Source organism: Histomonas meleagridis (assembly GCF_020186115.1).
Source record: "Histomonas meleagridis strain 2922-C6/04-10x chromosome Unknown scaffold_61, whole genome shotgun sequence".
In the NCBI taxonomy this organism is placed as follows: Eukaryota; Parabasalia; order Tritrichomonadida; family Dientamoebidae; genus Histomonas; species Histomonas meleagridis.
The window spans coordinates 834,414-860,982 of NW_027150931.1; the positions used below are offsets into that span (position 1 = coordinate 834,414).

General features: G+C 27.7%; 6 protein-coding genes across 6 annotated transcripts; 4 read left to right on the forward strand and 2 right to left on the reverse strand.

Annotated features, from left to right (window-relative positions):
• Positions 1-276: 276 nt before the first annotated feature.
• On the forward strand, positions 277-1,083 carry GO595_010312 (CAMK family protein kinase; the record flags this gene model as incomplete). Its single annotated transcript, XM_067912977.1, has 1 exon — positions 277-1,083. The coding sequence occupies one exon, from the start codon at positions 277-279 to the stop codon at positions 1,081-1,083; it is 807 nt and encodes a 268-aa protein (XP_067769050.1).
• A 9,637-nt stretch (positions 1,084-10,720) lies between these two features.
• On the forward strand, positions 10,721-11,392 carry GO595_010313 (uncharacterized protein; the record flags this gene model as incomplete). The annotated part of the gene is made up of 1 exon (XM_067912978.1): positions 10,721-11,392. The coding sequence occupies one exon, from the start codon at positions 10,721-10,723 to the stop codon at positions 11,390-11,392; it is 672 nt and encodes a 223-aa protein (XP_067769051.1).
• A 3,022-nt stretch (positions 11,393-14,414) lies between these two features.
• GO595_010314 (Leucine Rich Repeat family protein) lies at positions 14,415-16,643 on the reverse strand (the record flags this gene model as incomplete). The annotated part of the gene is made up of 1 exon (XM_067912979.1): positions 14,415-16,643. The coding sequence occupies one exon, from the start codon at positions 16,641-16,643 to the stop codon at positions 14,415-14,417; it is 2,229 nt and encodes a 742-aa protein (XP_067769052.1).
• Positions 16,644-17,952: 1,309 nt separating this feature from the next.
• Positions 17,953-18,876, forward strand: GO595_010315 (Serine/threonine-protein phosphatase PP-X isozyme 2; the record flags this gene model as incomplete). The annotated part of the gene is made up of 1 exon (XM_067912981.1): positions 17,953-18,876. The coding sequence occupies one exon, from the start codon at positions 17,953-17,955 to the stop codon at positions 18,874-18,876; it is 924 nt and encodes a 307-aa protein (XP_067769053.1).
• Positions 18,877-19,094: 218 nt separating this feature from the next.
• GO595_010316 (uncharacterized protein) lies at positions 19,095-21,416 on the forward strand (the record flags this gene model as incomplete). Its single annotated transcript, XM_067912982.1, has 1 exon — positions 19,095-21,416. The coding sequence occupies one exon, from the start codon at positions 19,095-19,097 to the stop codon at positions 21,414-21,416; it is 2,322 nt and encodes a 773-aa protein (XP_067769054.1).
• A 1,792-nt stretch (positions 21,417-23,208) lies between these two features.
• Positions 23,209-23,856, reverse strand: GO595_010317 (uncharacterized protein; the record flags this gene model as incomplete). Its single annotated transcript, XM_067912983.1, has 1 exon — positions 23,209-23,856. One exon carries the CDS (start codon positions 23,854-23,856, stop codon positions 23,209-23,211), a length of 648 nt encoding a protein of 215 aa, XP_067769055.1.
• Between the last annotated feature and the right edge of the window lie 2,713 nt (positions 23,857-26,569).

A 26,569-nucleotide genomic window follows, 5' to 3' on the forward strand; every position in this document is an offset into this window, starting at 1 on the left:
TACCTCAAAACTTTTGAGGCAGAACATCAGTTTTTATCTCGAACAGTCGCAATCAAATTCATAGAAAAAGATGAAGCTAATCCATCATTTAAACATTTTAAAAATGAAATTCAAATTCTACCAAACATTCATCATCCTTTCATAGCAGAATGTTTTCAAATCATTGAACGGGGAAATAAGTATTTTTTAGTAATAGAATATGCCGAAAATGGAAGTCTTTTGGAATATATCCAAAAGAAAGGAAAACTTTCTGAGCACGAAGCAAAGCGATTGTTTATGCAATTGGTAACAGTTCTCCAATATCTTCATCATGATGCAATGGTTGCGCATCGTGATCTTAAACTAGAAAACATTCTCCTTGACAAATACAACAACATTAAACTCATTGATTTTGGATTTTCTAAGTCTTTTGCAGAGTCACATCAATTCACTTCTCTGATTGGTTCTCCAGCATATGTATCTCCAGAAATTATAACAAGAAAAACATATTCAGAAAAAACTGATATTTGGAGTTTAGGGATTATTCTTTATGTTATGACAACAGGAACATTTCCTTTTAATGGTACCACAACGCAAATGCAAATGCAACGAATTGCTTTTGTTGATCCGTTTATTCCGCATTACCTTTCTCATGAACTCAGAGTTTTATTAAAAGGAATGCTAACAAAAGATTTTACAAATAGAATTACATTGGATGAAATTCTTGATTCTAAATGGCTTCAAGGATATAAAGAGTCATCTGAAGCAGTTACAAAATTACATAATAATCTTACAAATGGTATTGACAAGCAAATTGTAGAATATATGAAAAGCCTTTCTTTGGATTGCGAACAATTGAATGAAAATTGGATCAATGTAACAAATAGCAAAGTTGTTGCAATATATAAAATAATTTTGTGCTCAAAAATATCGAGAATTGTTGCAACAGAATTAAATAAACATAAAGAAAACAACGCACAAATACAAAAACACAATTTTAGGTCATTAACAAGCTACAACAGGGAAAACAGAGAAATTAATGATGAACAACAACAATGTGTAAAAGTTTCTAAACAAGGATTCTTAGGGAAAGCAAAAATATAATATAGAAAATAAAGAAAAATAGAATATTATATTTCATTAAACATTTAGCGTGGACATTTAACTATTTTAAAATGAATTAATAATTAAAGAGATTGATGCAATTTTTCACTCGATGTGAATTAATCTCTTCATAAAAGCAGTTATCATGCAATTAAACATGAGAGAAAAATTTAACTTTGAGATTTTTGCTTTCTTTTGATTGGGAATTGTAAAATTTTTGTAATTACTTCACATATTAAAAAGATATCTTTTTAATCATTAAACACAAATAAAAAGTTTACTCTTTAATGCCTAATGCATACTGTACATTAAATTTTATACAAATAAAATTAAAACAATGCAAAACATTTGGATATGTAATTATTATTCTCGAATTTACATTTGGCCTTTTTCCATGTGTAATATTCAAACTTTATCATCTTTAGATGTAAAAAGTCCTTTAAAATTATTACAAAATACATTTTGGAATTTGAAAGGAACTTTTCCTTGTGGTTTAATCCCTATCGTTTTTATTCGTTTGTAACCGGTAACGGAAATGAACAAACCGAAAACGAAATAGTAATTTTACCACAATTTCTGAAACCAAAAGGTGACAGTTTTCATTCAAATTTCAGATTTGACAGGAGTTGTCAGCTCAAAATTTGTTGTTGACTTTGCCCAAAGAAAATCTTTCCCAATGCTTGGATGTTTTTGGGTACTGTTAAAAAATCATTTTTTGTCACCATGCTTTTTTAGTGCAAATAGTAAAAAATTATTGATTAATTACAAATTAGAAATTTTTCCAAAAAATAAAAACAATCAATTTCCCTCCAAAGAACGTTTTGATTTTACTCAGTACCAAATGAATTTTATATGTAATAACCTAACAATTATGAATTTATTTGTTGTTAGTTCATATTTTTATGTATATTTAATGGTGCTACATATTCTTAAGAAACTGTTTTCAACAAAGCTCAATTTCAGTAATATTCATATAAAAGAAATTGTAAATAGCAATTTAATTTTGGTAATTTTTGCTTGTTTTTTTAATTATTCAATGCAAACATTTGACAATACAACAGCAACTTTAATTGTAACAAGTTCAAATGATTTTACAAATGAACATAAAGACTTTACTAATAGTGTTATCATTTCTGATGGGGTTACAGAAATTCCTATGAAAGCATTTTCTTTGTGGAAATTTTTAAAAACTGTGGAAATTGGAAATTCAGTTACAACAATTGGAGATTCAGCGTTTGAATATTGTTCTTTATTAGAATCAGTTTCATTCGGTGAAAGTATTACAAAGATTGATGAATATGCATTTTCATATTGCGTTGTATTAAAAGAAGTAAAATTAAAAAGTCCTCTTAAAACAGTTGGACAAAATATTTTTATTGGGTGTAATGCACTTTCTTCAGTAACACTTGATGAAGGCGTGGAAACAATTGGGAACTTTATGTTTCAAAATTGTTATAATCTTATAGATGTTACAATTTCAAGTACAGTATCATCAATTTTATCAAATCCATTTCTTCGTTGTAAGAGTCTTCAATTTATAAAAATTTCAAATGAAAATCAATATTTCTCTAACTATGAAAATGATGGCATTTTATATACAAGTGATAATACAGAACTTATCAGTTATTTACCGGGACTTAAATCAAATAGATTTCAAATTCCAGATTCAGTCACTTATATTAGGGACCATGCATTTGAATCATGCAGTAATTTATCATCAATTTCAATTGGAGATAATGTAAAAACAATCGGAAGCTTTGCATTCTATAATTGTATATTTACAAATGTAATATTACCAAAATATTTAACAGTTATTAATCCAAGTACTTTTAATATATGTACTAAATTATTAACAATTGTAATTGGAGAAAATGTAAAAAGTATTAAAACAAACGCATTTTCATCATGTACATCACTCAAATGCATTTATTTTTATGGCCAAACTCCTCCAACGTTTGGAAGTGGCGCATTTGAAGGTGTTTCAGCATCAGTTATGACATATAAAACATACCAAGGAGATACATTTGGAGAATTAAATGTCTCTAAAGGAATAACAATTGATGGCTGTACACCAATGCCAACTCTAACATTTACGCCAACTCAATCGAATACATTTACTCAATCAAAAACTTTTACGCAAAGTAATGCATTCACTAAATCGAATTCGTTTACTCAATCAAACTTTTTTTCAAATTCAAATTCATTTACGCGAAGTAATACATTGACTAAATCGAATATATTTACAAAAAGTAATACATTTAGTAAATCAAATGAATTTACTCAATCGAATACATTTACAAAAAGTAATGAATTCACTAAATCAAATGTTTTTACGCAGACATTATCACAAAATATAAGTATAACACATTCATTTGTTTTATCACATATTTTGACATTTTCAAAATCATTAACTTTATATAATTCATATTTAATAGATTCGTATTCATTTATAATCATAAATTCAATTCCTACATATTTACAAACATCTGTTATTTATTATGAATATTCAATTATCTATTATTCTAAATATTATAGTATTTATTCCGATTTTTATATTATATTTCAAGATGAAGAAATAAATAATAATAATGATAAAAATTATATTTATATTATTATTGGCGTTGTAATTGGAATAGTAATAATCATTGTAATAATATTAATAGTGATATTAAAACGTATTCGAAATAAAAAAGAATATATCGAAGAAGAAACAAATAATAATCAAGAAAAAGAAGCAGAAATTAATGATTTTACAATTGGATTTTCACCAGCAAATACTAAAGAAGATCCATTTGCAGAAGACTTTAAAGAAGATAATTTTAATGTTCACATATAAAAAAATTAATATCAAAATAAAGCTCATTTTTGAATAATATCTCATTAATTAGTTTTTCAAACTGTTTGATAAAAAAATTGTTTTATATTTTATGATAGATATCTATTTCTGCTACTGTAAGACAACATGTAACTTTAAAAAAAAATTTTTTATGATGCAATATGTTTATTATTATTTGACTCCATTTATTTTTCAAATAAATAAGAAGTGAATAAAAAATTATTTTTAAAACAATTTTATTCTTATTTGATATAAATTGTTTTTGTATTTCATTTTAAGTTTATCAAATTTTTCACTTGTTTTGAACCTTCATTAAAATATTGCATAAATATTTGATTATAATGGATTTTGATATTGATATTAAATAAGATTATCTGAAACTAATGTTACTCATAGTTTCAAAATGAATGTTTTGCTTAAATAAATTTATCAAATTAGACTTCCTTTTATTGTTTGATTTATCAGACATCAAATTAGGATTTTATATGAATATTAATATAGAAGGCAAATATTTTTTTCTTACTTTTTTTTTGATGTCAATTTTTAAATAAACAATAAAAAAAATGGGATCAATAAACAAAGTTATTGAAAATTAAATGAGTCTCTTCAAGTCTTTTTGGGGATTTGTTTCAGATTTCGAGAAATCCATTGATAAAGATTTTGCAGAGCGAAACAATGTTGAACGTAAAGAAGAGAATCAACAAGGAAAAGAAGAACGACAAATTTCAGAAGGAAACAAAAATGTTCAAGAAGAAGACACGAAAAATGACAAAGCAAAAGATATAATAAAAGGAAGAGAAGAAGAAGATATTGATTATTCAACACGAATTCAAGAGTTACAAAACAAAGTTGCAGATTTTGAACTTGAAGTTGAAGAAAACACCAAAACCATTGAAAATTATCAAAACATTCTTAATACAGTTGATCCAAATTGGACATTATTAATTCAAGAATATCAAGAACGAAACAGAAAAAATTACAGAACAAAAAGAAAAAATTACAACGAAACATTGAACAAATCAAAGAAGAAATTGAACAATTCTCGAACAACAATGAAATATTACGAAAAGTTGAAGAAGAACTTTCAAGTGCACGAGAAAAGTCGGGACTTATTCAAGAAGAATACAAAAACATTCAAATTCAAGAAGAAACGCTTCAAAAAGAAGAAAAACGACTTGATGAAGAACTTTTAACTACAGAAAAAGAACTTCAAAATGTTAAGAATGACATTAAAGACACGAATCAAAACATTCAAGAAGAAGAACGGAAATATCAAATTTCTAAAAGGCAATTTGAACAAAACAAGAAAGAAATCATTGAACTCTCTATTCAAAATGATAAATATTATCAAGAATATGAAGAACAACGGAAAATATATGAAAACGTTCATCAAGAAGAAGAAAAAACTTCATAAAGACATTGAACGAAGTAAAACAGAACTTTATAACATTGATCAACATCAACAGAATTACAAAGAAAAGCGACGTAAAATGCGAAGTGAATCAATTCGACAACTTGCGAATGGGATTCTTCAAAGTAAAGAAAAAGAACGAAATGAACTTATTCATGAACGTGATAAATTAAATGAAAAGAAGACATTTAATCAAAACGCATTTGAACGAGAGCATCATAATATTCAACTTATGATCAGTTCGAGTAAGACAGAGCATCGGGAACTTTTACTTCGTTATAATAATATTAAAAGTTCAATTCCACAATTAATTGAACCATTGCAAACGCAAATTGAATCATTTAAAAGTGTTTATGCTACGAATGAAAGTATTGAAATGTCAGTTCTTGAACGTCTTACAACGGAATACAAAGAACTTGAAGAACAGCACGAAGCACAAGAAAATGCGAAGAAAGACATTTCGCGCGAACTTGAAGAAATTAATTCAGAGAAACGTCGCCTTCAAATTTTATATCATTCACTTGAAGAAGAAATTCAAACACATCGAAATAACATTGAAACGATGAAAGGAATTATTGAAGAATATCAAAGTAAAACGTATGACATTAAATATCAATACGAACGAACGAAAGAAAAATATTTTGAAACAGAACAACGAATTGAACAAGAACGAATTCGCAATAACACGAAATCTAATTTGCGACGAAATGAAATAACGACATTAAAACATAAATTGCATGAACTTGAAGAAGAAGAGAAGCGACAAAGTAAACCTTCTATGTTCAGTCGATGGAAGGAGCTCACCAAGAAGTGCGGCGAACTTTACGAAGAGTGCGAAGACAAAATTAATGAAATGAAAGATGAAAACAAATTAAATTTATTTTTTTAATGAAACTATTGAACTTATTTCAGAACATCAAGAAACGTTATCACAAATTAAGCGAACTATTGAACGAGAAAAAGAACATTTTTCGGAAACAACTTCAAGAAATTATTGTTTGAATAAATGAATAATTTATTTGACGATTATTTTCTATTGAAAAATATTTAAATTAAGGAATGAGTCTTTCTGAACTTAAAGAATATTTCTATCTTGGATATTACAATAAAGTCATCGAAATGTCGACAACATTCGATAAAGGGGATGAAGAAGTTGAATTCTTAGTTTTACGTTCACGTCTTTTTTTAAATCAAGTTGACTTTGTTTTAAATTTAACTAAAACACAAAACACAGGAATGTATAAAGGTCTTTATCTTTTATCACAAAGTCTTAAACAAAACAATAAAGACGATATTTTACAACTTTTAAAAAGTCTTGATCAAACATTGATACAAAAATCGAAACATTATGTAATTTGTGTCAGTATTATTTATAATATGATTGAAGAATATTTAATAGGGTTAGAAATTTTACAAAATTTTGAAGATATTGAAGTTTCATCTTTAAGAGTTCAAATGTATTTAAATATTCATCGCATTGATTTAGCAGAAACAGAACTTATACAAATCAAAGATTCTATATTATATAGTATTAATTGCGCACTTATTTCATTTTTTAAGGGTGAAGACGAAGTTAAAAATTCATTATTTTCACTTCTTGATTTATCAGAACGATTTGAAACGTCACCAATTTTAATGAATTTAATTAGTGTTTGTCATTTTTATATTGGAGAATGGGAGAACGGTCGAAATTGCATTTTGACAGCGAGTGAACAATTTCCAAATGACGAAAGCGTCGGCATCAATTACGCAGTGTCGTTGAGTCATTCATCATTCATCGAACAATTAAATACGCAATTATCGCTTATTAAGAATTATCGAAATAATTATAACGAAAAGATTCAAGAAATGTTGAAAACGTTTGATGAGACAGCAACGAGACTTTTAACAGAAGAATAAAAATAAATAAATAAATAAAAAATATTTTTATTTATTAATAACAAATTTGTTTATTTGTTTATATTGGTATATTTTGCGTTAATTGTTGAGTCAGAATTTGACCAATTTCATTTAATATGTTCTGAAGTTTCGAAATAGTTTCTATTGAACCATTAAACAAATTTAAAAGTTCCGTTGAAGATATTTCTGTGATAAAGTTGCAGACGTATTGATACATTTCTTTCATTAATTGTGGTGATTCCATTAAATGTTTCAAAAGTTGAATATTATTCGGATAAAAAGGTTCTACAATCGTATGGGAAAAAGTTGCGTTTTATATTCTGGAAAATGTCGGATAATATAACCATAAATAATATGACTGACTTCAAATGTGATCGTAATAGGCAAAAAGTTCGAATACCATAAAATGATTTGTTCATTAGTAATATTTACAATTTCATCAATACGTGAAAATAATGCTAAAAGATATTCACGAATGATAATTTCTGTTTTATTCATTCCTTTTAAATTATTAATACGTTGAACAATAATTTGAAGGATTTCATTATTATGTTGAAATCCATTCGGAAATGTTTCAATTAATTTCATTAAAAATGTTACATATGTTTGACAATATTTAATTTCATCACTCGAAATATTTCGTATTGAAATATGATAAAGTTCGTCAAGAAAAGGGGTTGGTAAATATTTAATAATATTCATACTAATATTAAAACAAATAATTTGTTCTGTTTCATATTTACTATGAATTAATTCATAAAGTTTTGGGATGAAATGTTCAAAAAATGTTTCATTAATTTCAATACTTCGAAGAATATTATTAAGAATTTCATTAATTTCTTGATGAAATTTAATAATTAAATATTCATCAATAATATTATTTCGTTGTTGTTCTAATAAAAGAAATATTAATTCTAAAAAATATTTCTCTTTATTATTAAATATAATTTTCCCTAAATATTGATATGAAACATTAAATGTTTTAATACTTGACGTTTCTAATAAAATATCTTCTGATTCTTCTAAAAATTTTAAATTACTTAATAACATATTAACATAAATATGTGTAAAATTTGGAATATTTAATCGAATAATTGAACAAAATAATTTATTAGATTCAATAAAAATATTATTAAAAATACTTTTATAACTTTTAAATAAACATGAAAAAACAATTATTATGTTTTCTTGTTTTAAAAAATATGGTGGATATTTTTTAATGATTATACTTAATAATTTAAGATCATTTTTAATAATATAATCAATATAATTACAAATTTCATTAATATTTTCTTCATTTTGAAGTTTTAGAATTAATTCTTCGGTATAATCTTGTGAACAATTATGAAATATTTTGGGTAAAATATTTGGTAATAATTCTTCTATTTCTGTAGGATAATATTTTATTAATTTAATAAAACCAAAAATTGAATCTTGTTCTAAAATAATATCTTCACTTAAATACCATTTAATTAATATATTCTTAATTTCATGTATTTTATCTTGAAATAATTCGTGACAATTTCGACTTAATGAACAAATAACTCGTAATGCATTACCACGTTGAATTTCATTATCTTTTTTGTAAAAAATTCATATGAAATTCGATAAATTTCTTCAAAATATTCACAAATTTTATTTCTTGATCGAATAGTAAGAATAGTTAAAATTAACCAACTATTAGTACAAATTTCAAGATCATTAATATATAAATTACAAATATTTATTAAGATTTCAAATATTGGATCAATATCTTCAATATCATAAAGAATATTCGGAATTAAGATTAAACCTTCTACAAAAATGTTCTCGTTGAATCATGTCAATAATTTTAATAATAATATCTTCTAATTTAGAATTAATTTGTTCACTTAATGAAAAATAACATGTTTTAATAGTATGACATGAAAGACTTCGTATTAATTCATTATTAATATTAAAAGATGAAATACAATAAAATAAAAGTCGTTCTTTTAAATCAATGATTAAATTAGAATGTGTTCGTAATGAAATTTGGATTAATAATATCCCAGTAAAATATGTAGATGGATTCGTAGGTTGAATTAATTTTTCAATTCGTTCTTCAATAACATCATGAAATATTATATTAGGAATTCGTTGTAAAATAGCTATCAAAATGAATTTAGTCGGAATATATTCAATTTCTTTAATAATAAATTCATTAAATGATATAATAGTTAAATTTAGAATTAAATCTAATAAATTAATAAGAATTTCATTATTAAGTTCAATATTAGTATTAAATAATGAATAACCTAATACTTCAATAACATTAATTTTGTTTTGTATAATATTATATTGTGATTGTAAATATAAAATACTCATTTCAAATATTCGGTCAAATAAAATTGGTTCAATATCATTTTCATATGTTTTAATTATAATATTACAAACTTTTTCTATTTCTTCTGTCGATCCTTGTTTTAATGTTTCTAAATATAAATTAGAAAATATTATTAATAAATTATTTAAAATGTTCCCTGGAAGTTCAATATGTAAAAAATTTAAATAATTAATTAATGATAAATAAACTTGAAAATATTTATAAATAATATTAACATTTAAAGGTGTCCCTAAACAAAAAATTAAAATATTGATTAATTTTTCAATATTACCTTCAATATCTTTTGTAATAGGTATAATAGTAATTAATATAGTAATACATTTATCAATTTGATTGTTTTGGATTAATAAATTTATAAAATTTTCGATAAATTCATATTTACCTCCACAAATTTCATACATCTTTTCTAATGGTAAAAGAAGTGTATTAATAATCTCTGAATTACCTTCTAAATAAATAATATTTAAAATTCGTAAAAAAAATTATGGTTAAATCTTCTTGACAAAATTTTTTTCTGAACAATGTGAAATACATCGTTTAAGTCCAATCGCTGTACTCTTCTTTTAAAAAAATGGATTCATTCTTCGAATAAATATTAAATAAAACTGAGATTGAACTTGGGTTTTCATATAAAATTTGAAGTTCTCGTGTACTTTGCATAGGATCAATTTGGAATGGATTATTCAAATTCATAAAACATGTAATAATTCTGTTTTCGATTTCATCCATTCCAAAATTTAAGGAAAAAAAAATGTGATATAAATTATTAACGTTCTCTATAAGCATTTTTTAACGTTCTTTTTTTTATAATTTTAATCTATTTCATTATGTTAACATTCATTTTGTTGTTATCATTAATCTATCTAAATATAAAAGACAAATAAGAAATTTAACTAAATGAAATTATTAATTCATCATTGTTAAAGAATTCTAATTTTAAATATCATTATATGTTGCCATTCTTAATAAAAACAAAAAAAATAAGATTAACGTTCCACGTTCAAAAATTTGAATCATTGAAATAAAAGTGCCATTGGAGTACCCCATCTAAATGTCTTCTTCAACAGATTTTGTAGTACGAGAGATTGATAAATTATTATCACGACCTCATCAAGAAGATGACAAGATGAAGAGTAGTAGTAATTTATTTTTTCAATTTCGTCATGTTTATTCTACTTTAATTGACTCACAAAAAGAGTTATTAGAACAACGTGAAAGAAGTATTGCGCAACTTAAACAATCTACCAAAGAAGTTAAATCACTTAAAATTAAATTTTGCACAGATTTACGTTTAATTGACGAAGAACTTAGTGAAGTTCATTCACAGTCAAAAGATTTATCAGAAAGTTGTTCCAAACTTTCAGTCGATTTTACACAAATTACAGATCGTTTAGATGTAGCCACATCATTAGTTCGTAAAGCAGACACTATTTCAACGTATATACAAAACATACAAATTTTTGGGTCAGACAGTGATTTAGATTCAGTTTTAACCAAATTAAAGAACACCACATTTCCATTAAATGATCAATTTAAGACTGCCGAATATTTATCCAAACTTATTAAAATCATTGATATTTCAGAGAAGAAGGCGAACATTGAGTGCGCGCGCATAAATTTAGAGTCATATCGCACGCGTTTATCACAAGAATTATTGCGAACATTCAAAGACAAACTTACGAGTGCGCACAGCACGCCAGAAGAATTGCATAACTATGCGCGCTCACTTTCGTATCTTCAACTTGGGCATGAAACCATTCGTGCGTACATTGATATGTCACCAGTTTTTTCTTTTTAGCGATGTATTAATTTACATTTTAATGAAGAAATATTAAAACATTCATTTAATGAAATTTATGACCATTATGATAAATTTTGTGGATCAATTTCAGATGAACGCACTAAAGTATGGAACAAAAATTGATATTATCTTTGACCCGACGCAACAAGTTAAACTTAAGTTACTTCAATCTATTTTCGATCGGCTTTTTAAGTACATTTGTATCAGAAGTATTATCATTTTATGCACATAATAAGCCATTAGACTTTTGTTTAATGCTTGAGAAATTTTATCGACGCACCACAGTTATGTTAGAAAGTATATTTCGCTTAGACAGTCAACAATATGCGACATTAAATTTAATGGATCGAGTTTTTTCGTGAATATCAATCAGAGTACAGTATTCAAGAACGATTTGTATTAAATGATTCCATGAAACAATTAATTCGCGGGCCGATTTCATTATTAGATAAATTCGAAAGTCAAAATTTACTTACGCGAATCTTACAGAAGAATGAAGAAAGCATTGATCCATTTAAAATATTTGATGAAACGATTTGTTCGCAAATATTATCCATCGCGAGCAGCACATGGGAACGATGCGCATTATTATCATTACCTGAGAACATTGAAGAAGACTTACAAAACATTATGGAGTGTTTCTTAAATAACACATTTTATGTATATAACATTCGATTTATTAAATGTTGTTCGCAATATTTAAGTATTTCAGAAGATTGTAATTACGTTGGAATGTTTCTTAAAATGCTTTTGATGGTTAATTCATCGATATTAACACTTGATGACAAATACACTAAATCACTTAAAGGTATTTTGTTTCATCATTCGATAGCGCATTCTAAATTTAATGTTTCACGTAAAGAATTTATTCGTAAACTTGAAATGGAAATTAGCGAAGGATTAAGTAATTGCGTCGAAGTCATAGCGATTAATGCGAAAAATATATTACTGAACTTACAAAAGAAAATCGACTTTTTACCAGCGAAAGAGATCGAACCACTTCGCACGAATGCATGCCAATCATTTGTCGAATTCCTTCGTAATTTAATTAATGAAACGCGCTCGAACATTGCAGGCGAAAACAAAATTAGTTTCTATACAGCAGTCGGACGTCGTTTAATTAATGTAATTCGAGAACATCTTTGCAGTTTAAATATAATTCATTTGGTATATTGATATTAAATATCGATACGAATGAATATAAAAATGTTTTCGAATTGTTCCAAATCGAAGAATTAAATGAAGAAATTGAAGCGATTCATTCGTGCACAAGTTTGATGATGATGGACATCAATGGAATGCTGCGGACAGACAATGATAAAGACAAAGCGGAACTAAAGAATATTATCCCGAAGGAATATGCCGATTTCGCAAAGAAGTTATTATCTATGAATGTTGATATGAAATCTTCTGACATAGACGCGTTCTTCAAAAAGTTTATTAAATAAATAATATTTATCTTTGTTATATAAATTAATAAAATTTAAATTTAAAATAAAATATTATTTAAAACGCTGAATGTGAATTATATTTGTAAAATATTTGGAATGATCTGTTTTGCTATTAAAATAATATGTTAGATATTATGTATTAGAAAAAATTCATCATTATAATTTAAAATACATTTTGGGGTGTAAAAAGACTAATCGAAGTAAATCAATTTTTAGGTAAAAAATACGTTAAAACAGCACTTTTTATATGTTTGTTTTTTGATATGCTGAAAACAAATTTTTTCTACCAGCTCATAGTTCAAAACAAAATTCATCCACTCTTCATTTAGAATCTCAAACAATAGCAAAAGAGAATTTAAATAATCAAATTGAAAAATCGTTGCGTTACTCCAATGGAATGAAATAGATTGGAAAATTAACTCAAGCATTGCATTACAATTTTGTAATAAACAAAATAGACCATTTATTAAATTTTAATTTTAACATAATAATGAAGATATAATATTTATACATATGCATTATGTAATTTAAAAAAATTTCATAAAGTTGAGAAAAAATTTCGATTTTTTATAAGGGATCATTTTTTCTAGACACTATTTTGTTTCTTCAATGTAATACATTTTTTGTGTGTATTTTATAAATATGGACGAAAATTACACATTTAGGATAAAGATAAATTCGTTTTAAAAATGGGGAACGTTAAGTTAATTCACGTTCATCAAGTCTTAATAACCAAAAAAAGTTTTATTTTTAAGGATTAAGGAAATCTGTTCACCATTGTTTTGAATGAAAACAAAAGTTGGAGCTTCGAGATCCTTTTCGCCATACCCAGCTCTGTATATTGACACTATGTCGGCTATTTTAGTTGATTTTACATTATCACTTCGCAAATAGAGAAGAATATCAATTATATTAAAAATTACGTAAATACTTTCATATGAAACCATTTTGACAACAACTTAATAACAAAAAGAACATCATTGCCAGCAATCATAGGCTCCAATTCGCATTCTTATCAAGGTAGACAATTTTCGTGAGGTAGACAGGTTTTCACTAAGTCTATATAATCATTGAATGTAAAATTTTTTTGTCTAACAAATAAATACCTTTCATATAGTGATAATTCAATAATTTAAATAAAAACAAAATCTTATTGATATTTCTTGATGCTTTTTAATTCATCGTTTCGAATTATTTGTCCAACTTCATGTGGGGAACTTGTTCCTCTTTCACATATTCTTTATAAAATCCAAAATCAAACAGCGAAAACTTCTGTAAGCTGCCATAAAACCATGATTAAGGCAAATGCAAAAAAACTATTTGCCAATTTGGTGGTTCATACGAAGAAAATAAAAACAAAAAAATTTTCTTTCTTTGTGCCTAAACATTTTCCATCAAATTATTTCGTTTATGAAATGAATGATGTAAAAATAAATTTACTTGCAGCTACTCTATATGCACATAAACATCGAAAACCATAAAACCATTAGAAAATTTGCCAAATTTTATTCATTTGACTTCGTTTGGAATTCTAATTTCAAGAACAAGTGCTAAAATAACATTATGGCTCATACCTGCCTCATTCTCTTCAGCAGCACATTGATGTTGTATGCAGCGTCGATTGCTTTCACCTGTTCATTTATGTCTGGAACAGGGATTTCTGGCAATGTGAATTTCCATTGATCCTGATTTGTCTCAGAACCCTCAGAAATCTGAAGAGGATCAAACGAGGAAGAAGACTTATCCGATGCCAATGGTCTATCTTCGTTAACCAGTGAACTTGTTCTGGATCTATGTTTTGATCTGTGGTGTTTATGTCCTATGGAAGGAGACCTTGAACGAGACCCGCTGTGTCTCATCTTTGGCCCTTCATTAAACAAATTTGAAGCATCATCAGTTGCATCATCAGTAACTTTGGCTTTAAGGTTTCCGTTGATAATGATAGCATAACAATCCATCATATGGTTAACTGATTTGCCCTTAAGAAGCTTAGCCTTATGCATATCAGTAATTTCTTTGTCAGGCCATTCCATTACAAGCTTAGGACCACGGTTCATTACTGTATCAAAGAACGTTTCATAAGCTTCTCCTGTTTCGATGTTATTGTTAGCAAAGACAATTTCGCGGAGTTTCTTATTCGCAACAAGAAATTCTCCAAGTGATAAAAGACCTTGTGAGCCAAAGTCATTATTACTAACGTCAAGGTACTTTAGGTTTTGATTCTTCTTTAATCTAGAGAATAGAATTGGAGCAGAATCGCCAAGTTGCGCTCTTTTTGTACCCTTTATAGTAACCGATTCGATAGACGGTTTTGCATTCAAAAACTCGGTTAAAACGCCGATGATTGAACTGGAGTTTGATGAGAAGCAGCCGTTAAAGACGATTGTATTAAGTTGAGGACAACTTAACAAGTACTGGAATAAAGGCGCTTGAACCTCATTCTCAGACCATGTAAGACTTGTAAGATATTGGCAAGGGGGAGTGTTTTGTACTTCGCGATAAAATTGAGACCAATGTTCGGTTTTGATCCGCGCCGATGACAAAGAGACCGTTAACTTCTTTGATGTTGGTTGGTGAGTCATAATGGCGTTCCAAACTATAGTGAACGATTGGCCTTCCCAAGTTATGTCTTCGAACGTGAATGAACTTAATTGAGGAGGTATTTTTGAAACTTGGATGCTGTTTTGCGCATATCCACCTTTAATTTCAATACTTTCAAGTCTTAACTTGGACATTAAATGACATATCTTGCCAATGTTGATATCACATTCTATAAGAGAAATCCGTTTCAGTGATGGAAGCATTTGGAAAATGATCTCCAAATTTAATTCTCTTGTCTTTTTGAGTATAAGCGATTGCAAAGATGTTAAAGCAAGTCCCATTGATTCGCTCAATAGAAGCTGTTGGAAAATTGGTCCGTTCATTGAATTATCAAATTCAAGTTCCTCGAATGGAATTGATCTAAACAATTTCTCGAGGATTGAGAAATGTTCGATTTGGAAGTTTGCGTTACGGAAAGTAAATTTGTTGAGCTTACCTTGTTGATTTGATGCTAATGCTTCTGCTACTCGTTCAATTTCATTTGATGCAGGATCATTTGTTACTACGTGGTTTAGTGTTGTGTTTCTTCTCAAGCAGTTTGCTAAAGATGTCCAGTAAGGGTTTTTAAGCCCTCTTGGAAGTATCACTGTAATTATTGTTGGCTCGATTTGGAGGCAATCAAGTAGTACATCTGTAAAACTATCAGATCCTGGTAATGCAGTTATATCTAATGTGTGTGTTCTGCATATAATTTTTGATAATTTTTTCTCCAGTTCTGATGGAAACTTTCTAACATTCAACAAACGAAGTTGGAACCTAAAACGATTCACAAAAGCTTCATGTTGATGTTCAACATTTGTAAAGGAATCATCTAAATTGACAAATTCTGGATATTCTGATGGAATTAAAACATTCTTAATATGCTTGATTATAAGCTTAAGAAGATAATTTGCACCATGATGTGTAATTCTGTGTGAACTAAGGGTAGCTCCTCCTGTGAATATGAATGTTTCATTATCGACAAGTTCAATCTTTTTGAGACTGTTCCAGAAGAATTGCCCTACTATAGAGTAGTTCTTAGAAAATATGCCTTTTTCAAGAACATAAAAGCCAAATTCTGTAGCAAGCATGCCAGCACCAGCTTTCTTTGATTTCCTTCCTGCATGAGTCACTTTAACGCAACATATAACTTTTTCGTTTTCAAGCATGCCTACAATTGGGGCAATCGCATCTAAAAGGTCCTTTTCTATTTCCATTTCCCAATAAACTTTTTAAAAGGATTATTTGATTATGTGATGTTTGACAAACAAACTTACTCAATTTTATTTTTTTTATGTTTACAACGCAGAAGATATCTCCAGGCTAATATCAAATTTAAATTCATCAGTATCTTTCTTTTGACATTTCATTGTAAAAATATTTTTATTTTCAATAAATAATATTCATTTTATGAAGATCTTCAGAAATTTAATTTGATTCTTGACTATTAATTACGAATACAAAGTAATCAATAAAATGCTTTATTGTGTTGTCTTATGTTAGTTTAATCGATTGTTCCCTTGCGTATTTTGCATACGCGAAGTTCAAGAATTGTGGCCGTTTAATTGTATGTTTGATTCAAATTTCACAGTTTCAAATTAACAGTATTGTGAATTTTTGCAAACACGAAAACATCTAAAGACAAAATGCATCACAAAAAATCAAATAATAACGTCCAGCAACCTGCCTCAAAGCAAGCAAAAAATTTTTCAAAAGCTTCACAAAAGTCCCAAGCAATTGCACAGAAAACAATAAATAATCATCTCGAAAAGATGTCAAACGTACAATCGACTTCGAATCCCCAACAGAATTTTAACCAAATCAACGAAATTAAAAGATATGTTTTTACATTTAAACCAGAAGAAATTGCTCGTCTTCCTCAAGAAACCCAATTAGCTGTTGCAAATGCTTGGATATCTTATCAACTTGGGGCAAACAAAGAAAGAGAAAATCAATTCAATATTTCATACGGAAAAGCAATGCGTTCAATTAACATGAAAATTATACGTGATCAGGGGAAAATTAATGCCACAAAGAACTCTTCAAATGTAAAACAAACAATATAAAATAAATGTGTTTCTTTCTTATTGTTTTAATTTATTTGTTATTTTTCTTTTGTTTAATTTGTCAACATTAATCAATATTCTGTTATGTTAATGACAATAAAATTGACAATAAAATTAATGTAAAGAAGAGAACAAATAAATTTAGAAATCATTAGTAGTCTATGTATTGGTTGATTATTGAAGTAGCATGAGATTTCAGATAAAGTTAAAAATGATATCGGATAACTTTTAACCAAGCACTTAAATAACAATAATATTATTGGAAACTAATATATAATTGAATTAGGGAAAATTGAACAATTAAAAAAAATAATATTTTAAAATTTTTAAATGCTAAAAGTTGGTCTTTATTACAAATAAGAAATGTTTTTCGATTAATCTAAGTCTAATTTTTTGTTTAAACAAAATTTTTTCTTTTGCACCAAAGCATCGCTGTCACTTTTCGGCTATCCGGTTTAAAATGTCTTGGCTTTCTGATCTTGATCAACTGATTGAGAAACTTCGTCGTTGTGAATATCCATCTGAGGGCGAAGTTCAAATCCTTTGTCAAAAAGCAATTGAGGTTCTTGCTGATGAACCTACAGTGAAAATGGTCCCTGCGCCAGTTACAATTTGCGGAGATATTCATGGACAGTTTTACGATTTACGCGAACTATTCTTTGTTGGCGGAAATCCTCCAGAAACAAATTATCTATTTATGGGCGATTATGTTGATAGAGGATTTTATTCATTAGAAACTTTTCTTCTTCTTCTCGCATTAAAGGTAAGATATCCATCAAGGATGACAATGTTAAGAGGAAACCATGAATCACGTCAAACAACTCAAGCATATGGTTTTTATGATGAATGTCTTAGAAAATATGGTAATCCAAATGTTTGGAAGATGTGCACAGATGTATTTGATTGTCTCACATTATCAGCCGTTGTTGAAGGTCGTATATTTTGTGTTCATGGAGGATTATCACCATCCATAACCTCATTAGATCAACTTAAAGCTCTTGAAAGAAGGCAAGAAATCCCACATACTGGAGCCATTAGTGATCTTCTATGGAGTGATCCTGAGGATATTGAAGGATTCTCAATTTCACCAAGAGGAGCAGGATATATATTCGGGCCTGATGTAGTCATGCATTTTAACCAACAAAACAACCTTGAACTTGTCGCCCGTTCCCACCAGCTTGTGATGGAAGGGTTCAAGTTGATGTTCAACGATCAACTTGTGACGGTTTGGAGTGCCCCAAATTATTGCTATCGTTCTGGGAACGTTGCTTCAATTTTAGAAGTTGATGATACAATGGCAAAGAGCTTTAAAATATTCGAGGCAGCTCCTCAAAGCGAACGAGGCGGAGTCCCAGAAAGAACTCTTCCAGATTACTTCTTATAAATGTTCATCTTTTATGAAATATACATATTTAAATAGTTCTTGCATCCATAATTCTGAAGTTTTTGTTTTACTTATATAGATAATACGTGATATGAGTTATAATTTCATAATTTTTTTTGTAGTCAACTGAATTTGACAATGTTTGTTTGCCATTAAAACTTTGTGACGTCACTTTTCTATTTTTATTTGGAATACGTTTATTCTTCTTCACTAAATTTATGGCGTCATGGAACTTGAGTCATCAATGCTTTAGAAAAATATCCATGACCCAAATAAGTTTTACTACAGCAGAGACAGATGAAAGTAATACCAAAGAACTCAGGCTTTTAGTCTTATCTCATCAGATTGCTAACTTTGGAATTCCTGCTTTTTATCTCGACTCATCTCCAGATTACTTACCAAAACGGCTAGGCCCTGTTGTTCTAGTTTTTGATATTTTTGATAAGATAAATAATTTTGAGTTCCCATTCTGGGGCGAAGTAGACAATTGGGAATGGGATGCTTCAAACTATTTTTCTTATGAAATTGCAGAAGCATTTTCAAGAGCATATACATTATACTTTTATTACCAAAATCTCCATTTAAGGCCTTTATACTTTACTTCTTACTTACTATTTCCACAAGGCGTTTCAGTTATTGAATCATTTCTTTTTCAACCAGTTGTTATCCGGAAAGATAATACCATATATTTTCGAACTATTCTTCAAGGAGGGCTTGAATGCTCGATTATTAGGAAACCGAATACTGTTGGAGCATACGTTTTAGTTCCTCCATATGAGCATCCTTTTAAAGTTACACAGATTTCAAATGATTCATTTACTGTTTTGTCAATTGAGAAAAAATTTCAAACATTTACCACTAACATACCAATAGTTAATCTCACTAATCCATCCACATTCTTACCAAGTCTTTTTGCTAGTCCACAAACGCAACCCTGTACAAATGCAAAATTCCATATTCAAAACATTGGAATTGATGAATATGATCTCTTCTCTTTTACATATGATGACATATACAATTTCTTTCGTAACAGAGAAAATGAGAAGAACAAACCCAAAGTTTTTAATGAGAATCAATCAATTGTCATTATTGAGGAGAAAGAACCAACAGTAACTCAAATACTTTCAGAACAGATTCTTGACAAAGATGTTCGCCTAATAATCTCTAAAACGCTTGGGAAAGAAGCATATTTCCCATCAAAAAGACTTGACACCCGCTGTATCGTTGCCAATTTTCTGTCGTTTTTCCGGTTTGATTTCGGTTTTTCTATCGTAGAACCGCCGCGATCGGCCTATCGTTTTCTTAATAACACTCCGATTACATATGAGCGCCTCGGGATCCCAGACATCCTTGTAAGTTGTAATGGAATCACCTGCAAAGTTAAGGCAGATGTAGTCATTGATAATTGGCTTGCAGAAAGATACCTTCCAATTTCTGGTGAGAAATCATGTCATTTTGTAGTTTTTTCATCCGATAAAATGCCAGATGTATGCGTGAAAGCCTTTATGTCACACATCTCACACATGTATCGGATGTATGGTTTTGGAGTTCTTAAACCATTTCAAGCAGGTGCATTTCATTTTGTTCCTCAAAGTAAGATGGGGAGTACCATTACAAGCTTTTTCAAGAAATATTCGCTTACCGAATTCCAACAATACCCAGTTATTTCCTTTATTATAGGTCCACCCATACATTCTCCAGATTTCTATCCTCATTCAATTCTAACGTACATTAGATCTGATTCAATTCTAAGTGCTGGTGAAGAAGAGATGAAAACCCTAACGTTTGTTATTTATTCGAGGATTCGCTTGTTTTCACCATCAGCAACAGGAATGATTAACGTTCACCCAAACAATTCGTCACCGTTTGTTTTCGGTTTCCGATACCAACCGCCGATTTTACTTCCTCGTCCATTTGAGAACTCTACACGGATATCGTTCCATTATGCGTGGGATCTTGAAACGAAGAAATTTGCCATTGTTGACGATATTGGCTCCATCCTACACGTCATAAAGATATTCACAGTTGATGAGCTTTCGGCCTTTATTCGAGATTGTTATAATTTGGTTGAAAATAATGTATCCAAGACAACTTTATCCATCTTAGCCGAAGGCATTTCGAAACAATTCCTTGATGAATGTCAGGAAAAGCTTGATCCAAGCATTTTGATCTTATCAGTATATCCATCACCATCAACACAAGCTGTCCTTAATGAAAGTATTGATGATGATGTCGTTGTCTTTGATAGCGCAGAACAAACATTTTCTTGCGATGAAGATTTTATTCAGCCAATATCAACATGTTATGTAATGTCAAGAATTCAACCATCATATAAAGCATCAATCTACAGAGGAGACAAAGGAGACCTTCTTGATTATGTTCGACTGATGTCTCACCTTTCTTGGCTATCTGTAAAGCCCGGCCAAGAAAAAAGAACAAATTCATATCCGCCACATATTTGTGTTTTACTTCGAAAGAACGAATGTAAAACAATTGTTGTGTCAAGGTTTGAGTTCCTTCCATCAACGGAACCAATCTAATCAATGAATAAACAATAGATTATTAGCGATTTTTCATAACAAAATGTTTCGAATCAATATTAATCAAAAAAAAAAAAAAATGAAGTTACGAAACTTCTTATGTAAATGTGTTAAAAGAAATTTATTTATAACGACGTTTCTTGTTTTTCGATTATATCTAACTTTAATATTTTCGAATTTTTGTCAACCTTTTCTATTCTTTCGAAATTAACCTCTGTTTTACTGAAAGCAAATTTGAAATTGTTGAAAATTCGAATGAAGCTGTTTTACAAAGGATATCATCTCACGACACGAGTGATAAATCATAGATCGCATATATTGCCATAGGAATTGGCACACAACAAATTAAGACCGCCTCTACAACACATGGAGAACCTTTTGAAAAGATCACACATCTTCTTCAAATTTACGAATATCTTAAGGAACACGACATGCTCGAGGAATAAAGATAAACATTTTGATTAAGTAAAAATTTTATGTATATATAAAACTTTGAGCTGGCAGATGAAAGCATTTATTAGACACACCATGCTTTAATAATTTCTTTATGCGAAATGTCTCATTGGAATATATATACATTTAAAATCGAACACTTGGTTTTTATCACATAAGATGGCATTGTAATACCAATTAATGAAATACATAATCGAAAAGCACTACTTCCGATTATTATTTATATTAAATTCTTAGATAATAATGAATCTGAAATTAATCACATATTTCATGTGTTTAAATCACTGTGTTGATGTTTTCTCATTTATTTTAATTCCTTCTTGCTTAAGAAGTATTTGAAATATATCTTTATGATTGTTTTGAATTGCTGAATCAAGTGCTGTATCAAATAATTTGAATAATTTCTAAATATTATTTTAAAATATCAAATTGCTAAATTAAATATCAAATAAAACAAATAAATATCTCAAGCATTAATATCAATTACTTTTTGCTCTAAAATATATTCGACAAGTTCAATATTTCCCGAATATGAAGAATATGATAAAATATTTTTTGGGATTTTATAATTTAGAAGAAAATATTCGACTAAAAATATGTTACCGATCCTTGCTGATTCATTTATAATATCATAATCAATTTTCATTCCATTTTCAAGTAAAAACAAAAAGATATCATAGTTATGATTTAAAATACAAAATTTTCCTAATTTTTCTAAATTTTACTCATATAAATTATACGCATTAAAACCCAAATCTTTACTATCTTCACTATAACCATTATCACTGTTAGAACTTTGAAGCTGATCATTTTCTTCTAATTTCTTTTCAAAAAGATATTTAAAAACAACATTTTGATGAAATATTATCGATAATATTTGCTGCTTCATTAATAATATCATCATTTACCTTCATTCCCTCTTTGAGTAAAAATGAAAATATTTCATTATTATAATATAAAATACAAAGCTTTCCTAATTCTTCTAAATTATTAATTTCTTTTAATTTATTATCATAAAAATATTTAAAGATAACATTTCGTTGAAACTCAATTGCTGCTTCATATGCATCTTTAAATGATGCATGATTTCTTCATTTCCACCTCTATTGCATATTTACCGTATTTTCTATATTAGAATCATTTAATAACAAATATTTAAAATATTTAACTGCTGTAAAAAATGCTGCATAATCAATTAATGAAACATACCAGTGATTAATAAATGAACATCTTTCATAAAATCTACCTATACGAAACAAATGGTACAAACTAAGCGGATCTCTAAGTGATGAAGATACACAAAGTAAAACTTGATTAAAATAATTAAAAACAAAATATTTTAGTCAGAATCTGATTGATTCATTTCGTCAAGTTGATTTTCAAGTCGCTTTAACAAAAGTGACAGATCGTGCATTCTTTCCTGTAGTGCCTTTTCCTCGATTCGCTCTCCAGATGACTGTGTTGTACTGATACGTGTACTTGATTTATGAGGTTTTGGTGTAGTAATGTTTATTGAATCTGAAAATTGTTGGTTTGAATTTCGTTTTGGCTTTTTATCTGTTTTCTTTGCAATGGTCATTGAGTCAGATGAATCGTTAATTGATATCTCTGTAGATTCTGACGAACTAAAATATGTTTGCTTTGGTGATGATTTTTCTACTTCTGTTTGTGTTTGCGCATTTTTTAGTTTCGCTGTATTTGACTTCTTTGATGCTTCGATTTTATCTATAATTGATATCGCATGTAATAAAGTATTTTTTAATTCATTAAGATCTGAGTCTGTTTGAGCAAATTCTTGTTTTTCTTCAGGAGAATCTATGATATCATGATCAGCACTTGAGTGGCTTTTATTTAAAACAGGTGTTGCCAAATCTCCTAATTTAAGTAAGTGGAATGGAGTATCTGCTGGCCTTGCAGTTTTGTGGGTCATAGGCGTGAATGGTTGATTTGCTGTAGCTAAAGGAGGCTTTGGTTTATTGTTTCTCATTTTTAGAAATTCGTTTACTATTGAAATATGATATGAAATTGTATCGAAGAGAATTGAAAAAAATTATTCAACACTATTTCTTTCTTCTCATTGGATTAAATATATATCTGTTATATTTAATCTCTAGAACAAATTTGTCTAATTTGTGCATTTTTCATACAATGATTTAATTGCACTTCCCGATCATTTTCCAAAACCTTTCATTTCTTTTCAACATTTTAAAATTTGAATATTCAATATATATATATATATATATATATATATATATATATACACGAAAAAAAAGAAACCCAAATCACAATTTGACATAACAAAAGTGTAAAACAACTAAACATGACACTTTTCCCAAGAGTGGACACATTGTAAAAGGTGCTTCTAATATTAATTTTAGGGTTGAATGCTCCCAACAACAGAACCCAATGAAAAATTACAGGAACACCACTTTCAGAATGAATGGAAGATGTTAATATTGATCAAGAAGTTAATTTTCAGTTTGAATGAAGAAAATATTACACAAACAGCACAAGCAATAATTGACAAATTTGATAACAATCACCCTATTTCTTTTAATTTAATAATTATCCAAATGATAAACATTATGTTAATACTTAAGAACAACAATTTTGATATATATTCGAAGTTTTTAAAAGAAATTAAAATGTTTGAAGATAAAACGAAAATATATGATCTTATTAATTGTTTAATTCTTGATAATTTTGTACGAGTAAAATATCTTATTTATAAATTACTCGAATATAATTTTATTGAATTAGATACCATAAAAAAATTTTGTGATATTTCATGTGATCCATATTTTATTCAGTATTTGTCAGAAAAAGAAACTGAAAACTTGGATCTTTCTGATCTCATTAATCAAACAAAATATTCATATTTTAAAGAAAACTTTGGACAACTTCCAAAGAATTATTGGGAACTTCATAAGAAATATGTTAAAGAAGGACATAATTAAAATGAAATTGCAAAAGTAATTCGAAATGATGAAATAGAAAAACTTCAAGAAATATCATCACAAACAAATTTTGATTTTAATCAAACAATTGAACCATCACTTTATGAAAGATGTTCATTTATTAATCAAAACAATGTTTCATTAATTGATTATGCAGCATTTTTTTCTTCAGTTAAATGTTTTAAATTTTTACTTATGAATGATGCAAATACAGAAAACACAGGTAAATATGCAGTTGCAGGCGGAAACTTAGAGATAATTCATTTATGTGAACAAAATCATTCAAAATTTGAATGTGCTTATGAAACAGCAATTAAATTTCATCAAAATGAAATCTTTCATTATCTTTATGATAAAAAATTAGAAAAAATGGATGAAAATATAATTATTAATTTAGGAAAGTTTTGCATTTTATGTCATAATTATGAAATATTTGCCTTTTTACTCAAAGAAGGAATGGAAATCAATGATTTTATTATAAATGAATCAGTAATGTGTGGTAATATTTTTCTTACAAAATATTTTCGAGGAAAAAATCCAATTCCAAAAAATATTTTAGTTAGTGCGGTAATGTCAAGAAGTATTGAACTTGTTAAATATATTTTAGATCAAGAAGGAATTGATATTAATGCTAAAAATATTTATTTGTTTTATCTAATATTTATTTCAATAATTTTATATTTCAAAATAATATTTGGGAAATATTTAAAATATTTTGGACAGCACTTTTTTTAGCATCTTCAAAAGGTTATATAGAAATAGTTAAATTACTTCTTGAACAAGAAGGAATTGATATTAATGCTAAAGATATTTATTTGTTTTATTTGATATTTCAAAATAATATTTGGAAATTATTTAAATTATTTGAAACAGCACTTATTTCAGCATCTAGAAATGGTTATACAGAAATAGTTAAATTATTTCTTAAACAAGAAGGAATTGATATTAATGCTAAAGATATTTATTTGTTTTATTTGAAATTTATTTTAATAATTTTATATTTCAAAATAATATTTGGAAGTGATTAAAAATATTTAATACAGCACTTATTTGGGCATCTTGGAATGGTCATATAGAAATAGTTAAATTACTTCTTAAACAAGAAGGAATTGATATTAATGATAAAAATATTTATTTGTTTTATTTTATATTTACATTAATAATTTGATATTTATTAATAATATTTGGAAATTATTTTGATTAGTTGAGACAGCACTTATAGAAGCATCTAAAAATGGTTATACAGAAATAGTTAAATTACTTCTTGAACAAAAAGGAATTGATACTAATGCTAAAGATATTTATTTGTTTTATTTGATATTTATTTTTGTAATTTAATATTTCAAAATAATATTTGAAAATTATTTAAATTATTTGATACAGCACTTATGTATGCATCTGATAAAGGTCATACAGAAATAGTTAAATTACTTCTAGAACAAGAAGGAATTGATATTAATGCTAAAGATATTTATTTGTTTTATATATTATTTATTTTAATATTTTTATATTTTAAAATAATATTTGGAAATTTTTTAAATTATTTTATACAGCACTTATGTGGGCATCTGAAAATGGTCATACAGAAATAGTTAAATTACTTCTTAAACAAAAAGAAATTGATTTTTATTAAAACTGTTTTATTCAATTCAAATATTGACTATACTTGTTAAACTTTTCAAGGGCACCCTGAAGCCATGAACAATATTTTTTTTAATAAAACCCGATGAGTTTGTTCAAAAC